Below are 11,056 nucleotides of genomic sequence, written 5' to 3'. Positions count from 1 at the left end.
AAAGATTTAAAAGCAGAATGTTGTTGTCAATTCTTTCAATTGCATTAAAGTTTTATAACAAAAACTATACTTGGATTTTGACCTTGTTTAAGTTCATCTGTAAATTATTTTATTTACGAAAAAAAACATACTTGCGTAAAAATAAACGGAAACGAACGCTGAATATAAAAGTGAGCAGTTTAAAGAAAATTACGTGTCTCAAAATTTGTATATGCAAGTAAAAAAGAAAATACCATTCACCATTCGTTATGCTTAATAAGTCTACGGCATTATCTCTTTACGATTTGTTTGCATTACTTTAGGATAAATAATTACATTTCGGCTACAACAGGAATAATTCTATAGCTGCATCAACTCGTCGTTGCATAATATTCATTTACGCACAATGAATGTAAACTTGTGTGTTGTATAAAGGACAGTGATTTTTTTATTTTTTAAAAGAAATTAATTGCCGTGGGAAGACGATACACATCTCAGTGATCAACAGTCCGTGGTTAAACTTTGAACTTGACTTCGCTCACAATATTGAATGCTAAAAATAGTGACATCAATTTTGACCACGAAATTTTTATTTGGCGGGAAATATTATCACGTAACAGTAAACTCAGGTGACCTTTCTGGATGACCGTGGGAAAATTCATTCGGGGTTTAAATTTGCTTTGGAATGATTGACATTTGTATGCCTTAAGATTGAGGCTCTAGAAGGTCCTTTTACAATTGATTAACCGTAATCTAAAATATAATCCTTTTCTGAATAAAAGAAACACCAGCCTTTTAATTTTACGTTTCTCAGTCAACACAGGACATAAACCTGGACATTATTTATACGTCCATGGTCAACAATATACATAAATGGTAGATGAAAACAGGATGCATGTCGTTCAGTTCCTGTTGGGCGTTGGTAGAGATCCTCTGTGAAAATGTGTAGATCATAAAAATCCGATCCACATTTTTTCCACATATTTCTTTCTTGTAGAACACGATATAATTTCATTTAAATATTCTATAGTATTAATTGTTGAAATACTTCTTTTTTTTATTTCGCCAAGGACTTTTAACGAGCAGTAAAATACGGATTGCGCCCATCCAATTTTATTTTAAATAATAAAGGATCAATAACAGATCATAACAGAGATAAAAAAACACATGATTTTTTTCTTCTTCATATAATTAAATTAGGTTGTGATTATTGTGTTGTGTCTGGGCGGGGAATGTCTCTCAGTGTTGTGTTTTTATGAATATAGGGCACATTGCATACAAAACGTTTTCCCTTCGTTCAACAGAGTAGTCACTTTACAGTTTCTTTTCTGAGTTCAAATATTTCAAGTCGGTAATCTACCGAGGTAGTGAAACATAATATTTTACATTGCAAAATAAATTGAAAGTAACAGAGTTCACTTGTTGATCCGATAAATTAACTCTTGGGTTTAGATTGGACAAATTATCGTAAAAACATCATTTTGTTTTAAGCCAGTTGATATTTATATATTGAACAATTAATGAACCGGATATTGCTCACTGAGTAGGTCATAAAAGATTCTTATTGTAGTAATATCGTCTTTGTTGAAAAAACAAAAATTATGACCTGACCGGACTATAATAAAAATACAAAATAAGTGTTTTATTCGTATTTTTATACGTTTGTACGTTTTATTTCAAATGACAATGACATGGGGCAAATACATACAAGAATAATTATCTTATTTTGAATGAAAATGTCACATTTTTATCTGTCAAAGAAAGGAAATTTTAATACCGTGTTTTAAAGCACACAGGTGCAATCAAGATCGATTAAATGTACAAAGGTAATAAATCTGGCTAATCCGATTTTGTTGTCACGCGTCATTAATTTTCAGTACATCCGATGGGCAATAAACCAATTAACAGCCACGCGGTGTTGGGAGAGAATCTTTGGAGGAAATTGGGAGTACAATCCGTGATTCACGGCGTGACACCGCTACACTCCGAAATCCGTGATTAGAGTTCGCGATTACAAACTCTCTGTGCGTACTGTATAATGCCTACCCAGTTAAATCGGGCATTGAGTAGAAATCAAGCAAGACAATCAAACATAAAAGACATTGAGGTTTATGAACCTTATTTTTCATCATTATATGTTTTAATCCAGTAAAGTAATGTAATGGGTTTTTTTCACTTTTAGGATGATGTTGCCCACTTCAGTTTTCCATTTAGTTTTGAACTGTTCTACAAAAACGACTCTGTGAATGAAGATGAACAAGGTCAGTGTGGGTCGATATTTAAACTATAAAAATACTCTTTCGTTACAGAAGATCATTTTGAAATATGTTTTATTTATTAAATTAAATTTTACATGTACTTATTATGCTATCAAAATTTTAAAGGTTTTTAGCAATAAAATGTAGAGTTTTATAACAACAACACTTTAGGGACTGCTGCAGAAAATTTATTGATCTACATGCTTTGGTGCTTAGGGCACCTTCATCAGAATAAAAACAATACGGAAAATTTCACCTGAAGTACAAAATAGGGTATGCATAAATTACATCAGAATGTAACCATGGTGAGTATAAATAAAAACTGAAAGTATACTTGAACATGTTGAACAAAAGTTGAATAAAATGTGAATGTCATTGAAATTTAAATGTTTGTTGAATGAATACGTTTTTGTTTTGTCATCTTACATAATGGAACTAAAATATATAATAAAAAGTTAATGTCCGGCTGTTGCACAGTTTGTGTTTGACCCAATTTTGTACTTCAAGGCAAAATTTTCTGTATTGTTTTTATCCTGATGACGATGCCCTAGGCACCAAAACATGTAGATCAATAAATTTTCTGCAGCAGTCCCTAAAGTGTTGTTGTTATAAGACTCTCTACATTTTATGTGCTTTATCATAACAAACCTGCATACTCGAAGTATCCACTTCAGGGACTCCATCGTACAACAGATTGACCAGGCATTGGTTTACTTTTGTTTGTAATTTTTTAGCAATAATAGAAACTTTGCAAACATTTCTGAATAGAGAAAGTGGGTTATACCAAAGCAGTAAAGTGTCAACACATTGTTTTAAGATGTAAGATATTGAGTATTTATAGAATTATAAGACTACTGAATGCTTAAATTTCTTTTTTTCACAAATTTTGGTGATGGATATTGTAAGGACAAAATATATCTATTTATTATTATATATTAGATTTTTAAACAGGTTATTTTGGCCAATTCCTTTGTCACATTTTATTTTATTATTTGTTATTTTTATCTTTACTTTATCTTAATAATGTTGACTTAGAAATGAAGGTTTTTATGACATTTTTTTATGTTTTTGTAGATATTTCGAAATCATCATAAGGCAAAAAAAAAAATATATGTCTGTTTACGGTTCCCGACCGACCCTACTTTTGAGCGCCGACCCTAAGTCATTTTATTTCCGTCGTAAAGTGAAAAATAAACTGAACTCGTGTCAAAAGCAAAATTAGTGTTGCAAATAATATAAATCAATTGCCTGATACATCTCAATGTTCACAATCGTGAATTTGACAGCTGTTTTGAAGGAAATTCGCAACTCGTGTGATGAAATAAACACTTTGCCGCCATTTTTTTCCAACCAATTACCAAGGGAAATAATCCAATCATTAAAAATACGGATAAAATCGGCCCATGATCAACTTGGACCATGACAAGACGAAACCGCATGACTCAAAATCATGTCACAAAAAATAAAATGAAAAATTAAAATAGAATGGAAATACCGACCTACCTACCCTATTTTTTTAAAGTATGTAACCTTAAACCGACATATATTTTTTTTTGGCCTAACTAAAACTGTAAGAAAATTAATACTTTAACAATAACTCATGTACATATGTCATTACATTTCAGATGAGGTTCCACATTTCCCACTAATAATGTTGGAAGTTCTGTCGTTAGACTCTTTCAAGAGATTCAGAACAGAAGGTTATACATATGTAGCTGTTCCAAATGCACCAGGTAAGAATAATAGGTCTAATATGCTAAAGAATCTATTTAATAAAGATACAGATCTAGACATACTGAGAAACATTGTGTATTGCATTTTGACCTAAAATAGTCCATCAATGATATTATGTAGGTGTATAAAACAACAAATTAATTATGAAAAATTCCTTAGCTGTCATAGTTACAAAGATTTAATTTTGATAACACAGAGTAAGAGGATATCATCCCTTTGTTAGAATCCTATAGATTACCTCAGAATTACAGAGATATATCTTTGATACAAGAGGTTAGATTACATACTGTGAATTTTATTTTCATGGGTACCAATTTCCATGGATTGAGGAAAAATTGTATTTTCGTGGATATTTGATTTCATGGAGTCTGCACACATGCCTATAGAAAAATTTGTAATTCATCAACCATTGAAATTAATAGTTCACCTTTACCTAAGAAATCAATGAAAATTGGTACCCTACAAAGAAATAATGAATCAACAGTAGTAAGAAACCTATTTGTGGGTAGCTTAGGATTGCTGAATTATTATACCCCTGTTTTAAAAAAGTGGGGATATACTGTTTTACCTCTGTCTGTCCTTCCGTCCGTCCCATGAATATTTTCGTCGCATTTTTCTCAGGAACTACTTGACAAGGATTTCTGAAATTTGGTTTCAGGGTTTATATAAGTAAGTTACACCGTGTGATGCGTTTTCAGATTCATCACTCAACAACTTCCTGTTTACCAAAATATTTTGGCGGGGGTATCATCAGTGAGCAGTAGCTCACAGTTTTACTTGTTTTTTATGCCCCTGCAAATGAAAGTTTGGGGGCATATTGTTTTACCCCTGTCTGTCCGTCCGTCAGTCCTTCCGTTGGTCCTTCCGTCCGTCCCATTATGGGTATATAGTTATTCCAGATAACTCCTCCTACAGTTTGAATGCTAGGAAGTTTTCACTTTGCTGGCTGTTTGTACATATATTGAGGGTGTGCATGTGTTCAGGGTTTTAATTTTTATTAATATTTGCTCATTTGGGAGATAGTTAAACTTATTTTAAAATTACACTTTGCATCTGTGGGGGCATCATTTGTGTCTCCCAGACACAATAAAATCTCAAAGAAAATTCTACATTGACTTTTTTATGATGCAATTACTTCAGAGTGGAGTGCGGGGGCATCACTTTGTCTAGTTTATCTTTATTACAGTACAATGAATAATATTTTATTTCTATAACAGGAAGTAAGAAAATAACATCCCATTGTTGGCGACCTATAGGTATGTCTGTAGCCTCAGAGTTACGGAGATATTTTGTGGGAGGATCACCAGAATTAGAAGATCAGACTTACACAGCTATACCATCCACATTTCAGGTATATAGTTTTTGATGCTGATTTAATATATAATTTTTGTACCATGCTTTGAACTTGTTTAGAATCATGTGCAAAACAGTGTAGCCGAGACCATTGATTGGCGCGCTAAAATATCCCATTGACTGGGTCAGATTAGGTGAACGTTCGTCTGTAACGCCCACAACTCACGACGTATTTATTATAAAAATTTAAACTGTGGGGTTGCCAAAGGGTCTCAGTATATATACGAACTACAGTGCACAGTATAATATATACATATTTCATTTGCGATCATAAAATGTACGAAGTCGTCCATTACTATGTAAATTGGGTCAATTAAAAAAAAAACTGAATATGTTTCTGTTGCCAAGGGTTTTTCACAAGTATAGTAGTTAGCAGAAAAGATCATCAAACTATACATTGTATACTGAACTGCGGCCAAGCTTAGCGAAAGGTCGTGCAACATAATCAGTCAAACAAACTTTATTAGATTAACTCGTTAAGGAACGATCGTTTTCATTGGTCATTTCAAACCTTCAACCTCACACCTGCGAAAATAGAACACGCGTACTATAAAGCTGAATGGACTGATCAGTATTCACGTAGCCGGTCAAGGTCGTTAAAAACTTCCATCGTCGTATTCACGTACATGATTGTGTTCTTGATTATCCCATGGCAATTCTAGCTTTTATACATGTGCATGTAAAATTTTAAACTTTAATCTTAACAGTCACGTCGAATATTTAATTCAACTGTCTCCTCTCAATTGGTTCTGGATTAAGGGAGCTACCACTTTATTTTGATTGGGGGTGGGGGACTTGGATGAAACATTTTGTCCTGCATTTTTTTTTAGTTGTTATCTCTGTCTTTCTATTTTTCAGTCTGTTAGGTCCTGACTATATTTATTAGTTTATCCTGATTTTTTTTACATAAATCGTCACCCTGCCTTTTTAGCTCACCTGACCTGAAAGGTCAAGTGAGCTTTTCTCATCACTTTGCGTCCGTCGTCCGTCGTCCGTCGTCCTGCGTCCGTCGTCCGTAAACTTTTACAAAAATCTTCTCCTCTGAAACTACTGGGCCAAATTTGACCAAACTTAGCCACAATCATCATTGGGGTATCTAGTTTAAAAAATGTGTCCGGTGACCCGGCCAACCAACCAAGATGGCTGCCATGGCTAAAAATAGAACATAGGGGTAAAATGTAGATTTTGGCATATATCTCTGAAACCAAAGCATTTAGAGCAAATCTGACATGGGGTAAAATTGTTTATCAGGTCAAGATCTATCTGCCCTGAAATTTTCAGATGAATCGGACAACCCGTTGTTGGGTTGCTGCCCCTGAATTGGTAATTTTAAGGAAATTTTGCCGTTTTTGGTTATTATCTTGAATATTATTATAGATAGAGATAAACTGTAAACAGCAATAATGTTCAGCAAAGTAAGATCTACAAATAAGTCAACATGACCAAAATGGTCAGTTGACCCCTTAAGGAGTTATTGCCCTTTATAGTCAATTTTTAACCATTTTTCGTAAATTTTTGTAATCTTTTACAAAAATCTTCTCCTCTGAAACTACTAAGACAAATTTAACCAAACTTGTCCACAATCATCATTAGAGTATTTAGTTTAAAAAATGTGTCCGATGACCCCGCCCGCAAACCAAGATGGCCGACATGGCTAAAAAATAGTACATAGGGTAAAATGCAGTTTTTGGCTCATATCTCTGAAACCAAAGCATTAAGAGCAAATCTGATGAGGATAAAATTGTTCATTAGGTCAAGATCTATCTGCCCTGAAATTTTCAGACCAATCAGGCAACCCGTTGTTGGGTTGCTGCCCCTGAATTGGTAATTTTAAGGAAATTTTGCCGTTTTTTGTTATTATCTTGAATATTATTATAGATAGAGATAAACTGTAAACAGCAATAATGTTCAGCAAAGTAAGATCTACAAATAAGTCAACATGACCAAAATGGTCAGTTGACCCCTTAAGGAGTTATTGCCCTTTATAGTCAATTTTTAACCATTTTTCGTAAATTTTTGTAATTTTTTACAAAAACCTTCTCCTCTGAAACTACTAAGACAAATTTAACCAAACTTGTCCACAATCATCATTAGGGTATCTAGTTTAAAAAATGTGTCCGATGACCCTGCTCGCGAACCAAGATGGCTGACATGGCTAAAAAATAGTACATAGGGTAAAATGCAGTTTTTGGCTCATATCTCTGAAACCAAAGCATTTAGAGCAAATCTGATGAAAATAAAATTGTTCATTAGGTCAAGATCTATCTGCCCTGAAATTTTCAGACCAATCAGGCAACACGTTGTTGGGTTGCTGCCCCTGAATTGGTAATTTTAAGAAAATTTTGCAGCTTTTGGTTATTATCTTGAATATTATTATAGATAGAGATAAACTGTAAACAGCAATAATGTACAGCAAAGTTAGATCTACAAATAAGGCAACATGACCAAAATGGTCAATTGACCCCTTAAGGAGTTATTGCCCTTTATAGTAAATTTTTTACAATTTTCATAAATTTTGTAAATTTTTGTAAATTTTTACAAAGTATTTTCCACTGTAATTACCGGGCCAAGTTCATTATAGATAGAGATAGTAGTAAGGAGCAAGAATGTTCAGTAAAGTAAGATCTACAAACACATCACCATCACCAAAACACAATTTTGTCATGAATCCATCTGTGTCCTTTGTTTAATATGCACATAGACCAAGGTGAGCGACACAGGCTCTTTAGAGCCTCTAGTTTTTTGTCAAGTTGCTCACCCTGCCTTATCTTTTATTCAATGGACTTGATGAATTAACGTTGTACTTGAAATGAAACCGTACTTAACTACAAAAATAACCAAATTACATACTAAAGATATCGCTCGATTTTTATAGTAAATGGGTTTGTGTTATAAACTGTCATGTTCATTATTCATATTCTTTCATAAGTTTTAGGATAGTGTGATTTTTTTTCTGATTTAGTTTACTTAATTTTGAAAAAAAAATCCTGAAATTCTAAGTAAATTCAGAACATGTAACCAGCCATGCTTTGTTTAGAGAAAAAATGGAGATGGCAAACCATGACACAGTGGAAGGAAATGTACTTTATAAACTCCAGCGATATACTTTCTTAATTTATAATTAACTGTTTTGCTGTCCTCGGTTGAAAATTATATATTGTAAATATTTAAATAGTTGCATAGAAAACAATCAGTTTTAAACAGTGTGGTTATTCACTAAATGTATTGATAAAAGGTGACTCCATTTTTGTACATACTTTTACAGTAGTCATCCTTAATTTCTTAATATTTCGTTTATAAGTTTATCATACATGTATGATTTTGTATTTCATTTTAATACGCACGCATGCCACACGTTACTTTGGCGGATAGTTCAACAATGTTATGCAAAGCTCTATTCTTACGGTATGAAATTAAAGGATAAATTTTCAACCAATTACAATCGAAAACAGTACATTTATATAGTTCCTTATAAACTACGACATTTCTCACAAGTATTTATTTATTTTTTAGTTCGACACATGCAAAAATAAAATCTTCGCCGATGAAACATTTCAAACCTTTTTACACCAACATGCCTTCACTGAATTCATTTGAATTTCGTGGTGACCATGATAGTACATTGCATAGTACATCTATATTCACGTGCACACATGATACGATCTTTCGGGGACAATTTGCTCGTTTATGACACGTCATTTCTGAATGACCAAACGCTTAGCTACTTTTTCGTTTTATAGCATGAAAACAATAAAAGAGGAATGTGCAACCCATCATAAATTTGAAATGGATCAGTATTATGAGATCCTTATTATAAGTAATTACGACATTGTCAGGATAATAACCTAGCGTCAATATGAAAGAAATTAAAGTGGTTCATACATGCATCCGTATAAAAGCGGCACATGTATTTTATTTTATCCTTATATTTTTCATAGTGCGGTACAAGTGCTGCATGCATAAAGAATATTACTTAACACAAATTATTAGTATAATATTTCGACCCCACTATTTGAAATTCACAAAATACTTATATAATTATTTGGGCCAAAAATCATAGTTTTTTACGTTCGTAGTAACGTAGTACATTCCATTGTCGGTCACCTGTGTCAATTCACGTGCACACTACAATTGTTGTTGTACTTAAATCTTTCGGCCAATGAAATGAGACGTTACAAGTTGTTTGTTTGTGATACGCCAGAATGTTATCAATGAATTATCAATCGCTAAACTTGACTGTACATATTCAAAAACGTAAATGCAAATTTCACAAGGCTTGATCCAAATAGCCTTTTTACTGTCTAATAACTTGCAAGTACGAAAAAGAAAACCGGAAAGAAGTATATTTTGTCTATATGTTTTGTGTTTGCACACTTTTTAAAGTTGATCATGCATTCGTTCTAAAATAAAATTTTGACCAGATAAAAGTTAAAAGTTGACATAATTGGACAACCGCAATTGTTAAATCGCTTTGACGTCCGAAAAAAATATAATAATCAACACATCCATTGTAACTTTTAAAGCCAGTTAAATCCTTTTTTGCTGAAAGAACGTCCGATATCATAAAAATTCATTATCAAAACATAACAAAAAACACAAGTAAAGAACGTTTAAGTATTCAATATAAATCAAAACACAAAGGTTATTCCTGATTAGTTTTTCGAATTATTTTATTTAGGCTTTGAGACCCTTTGGTGACCCCACAGTTTAAATGTCTATAATAAATACGTCGTGAGTTGTGGGCGTTACAGACGAACGTTCACCTAATCTGACCCAGTCAATGGGATATTTTAGCGCGCCAATCAATGGTCTCGGCTACACTGTTTTGCACATGATTCTATTTGGTTTCTGACTGAGAGCATATTCATCCTTCATTTTGTAGTCAACTATTCACAATTGTTAACATTATTATGTTAGAGTTATTTTGGGTCATATTTTGTCATGTGTTTTGCCCTGGGTTTTTTTTAAAACAAAAACAAAAATTGAATATTTTGAAACAATTAATTTTAGCATTGGTGCTTTTATTGACAAAATTTTATAAAGCAATATGTGATGGTAAATTTAGAAGTCATTGTTTGGAAGTATATTTATGTTAACCAATTATTATGTTTCTTAATGATGTATGAACAAACCATTGTTTCAGGGAAGTCATTTGAGTAAATATGGATTCCGTACAGAAACGACAGGAGAAGTTACAGTCAACCTCAATGTTATGATGCAGGCCAGGTAAGAGTTGTCTCTCTTTATACAGATAAAACAAATAGAAAATAAATCCTATCAATAATCAATATTTTTGGAACTCTTAAACATAATTTTTTAGAAGATCATAAAAAAAATAAAAACAGACTTATTATCGATCTTGTTTAATATTTTCAGAGCATTTATGGAGAAGAAGTCACAGAAAAGGTCACTAGGATCATTGTTAGATAACTTAGGGTAAGCTTGAATATATCCAGCTAAGAAAGTTTGGAGTGTATATTGATTGCTTAGTGGATTATGAAGTTTGGAGTGTATATTGATTGTTTAGTGGATTATGAAGTTTGGAGTGTATATTGATTGTTTAGTGGATTATGAAGTTTGGAGTGTATATTGATTGTTTAGTGGATTATGAAGTTTGGAGTGTATATTGATTGTTTAGTGGATTATGAAGTTTGGAGTGTATATTGATTGCTTAGTGGATTATGAAGTTTGGAGTGTATATTGATTTTTTAGTGGATTATGAAGTTTGGAGT

At 32.7% G+C, this 11,056-nt stretch overlaps 2 protein-coding genes across 2 annotated transcripts in view; one reads left to right on the top strand and one right to left on the bottom strand.

Annotated features, from left to right (window-relative positions):
* The window catches only part of LOC127710652 (septin-2-like), a 635,810-nt gene that overhangs the window by 305,572 nt on the left and 319,182 nt on the right, over window positions 1-11,056 (bottom strand). The window lies entirely within an intron of this gene.
* The window catches only part of LOC127710656 (tectonic-like complex member MKS1), a 32,305-nt gene that overhangs the window by 18,986 nt on the left and 2,263 nt on the right, over window positions 1-11,056 (top strand). Inside the window, exons 13-17 of the mRNA XM_052216613.1 lie at window positions 2,162-2,240; window positions 3,863-3,970; window positions 5,189-5,322; window positions 10,468-10,550; window positions 10,701-10,760. Of these exons, the coding sequence (XP_052072573.1) occupies window positions 2,162-2,240; window positions 3,863-3,970; window positions 5,189-5,322; window positions 10,468-10,550; window positions 10,701-10,760 (464 nt within the window). The remainder of the gene's footprint in view (window positions 1-2,161; window positions 2,241-3,862; window positions 3,971-5,188; window positions 5,323-10,467; window positions 10,551-10,700; window positions 10,761-11,056) is intronic.

This window comes from Mytilus californianus, unplaced genomic scaffold (assembly GCF_021869535.1).
Source record: "Mytilus californianus isolate M0D057914Y unplaced genomic scaffold, xbMytCali1.0.p SCAF_8, whole genome shotgun sequence".
Classification (NCBI taxonomy): Eukaryota; Metazoa; Mollusca; class Bivalvia; order Mytilida; family Mytilidae; genus Mytilus; species Mytilus californianus.
Note: the sequence above shows the minus strand (reverse complement) of the source record. Positions and strands in the feature narration are given on the sequence as shown.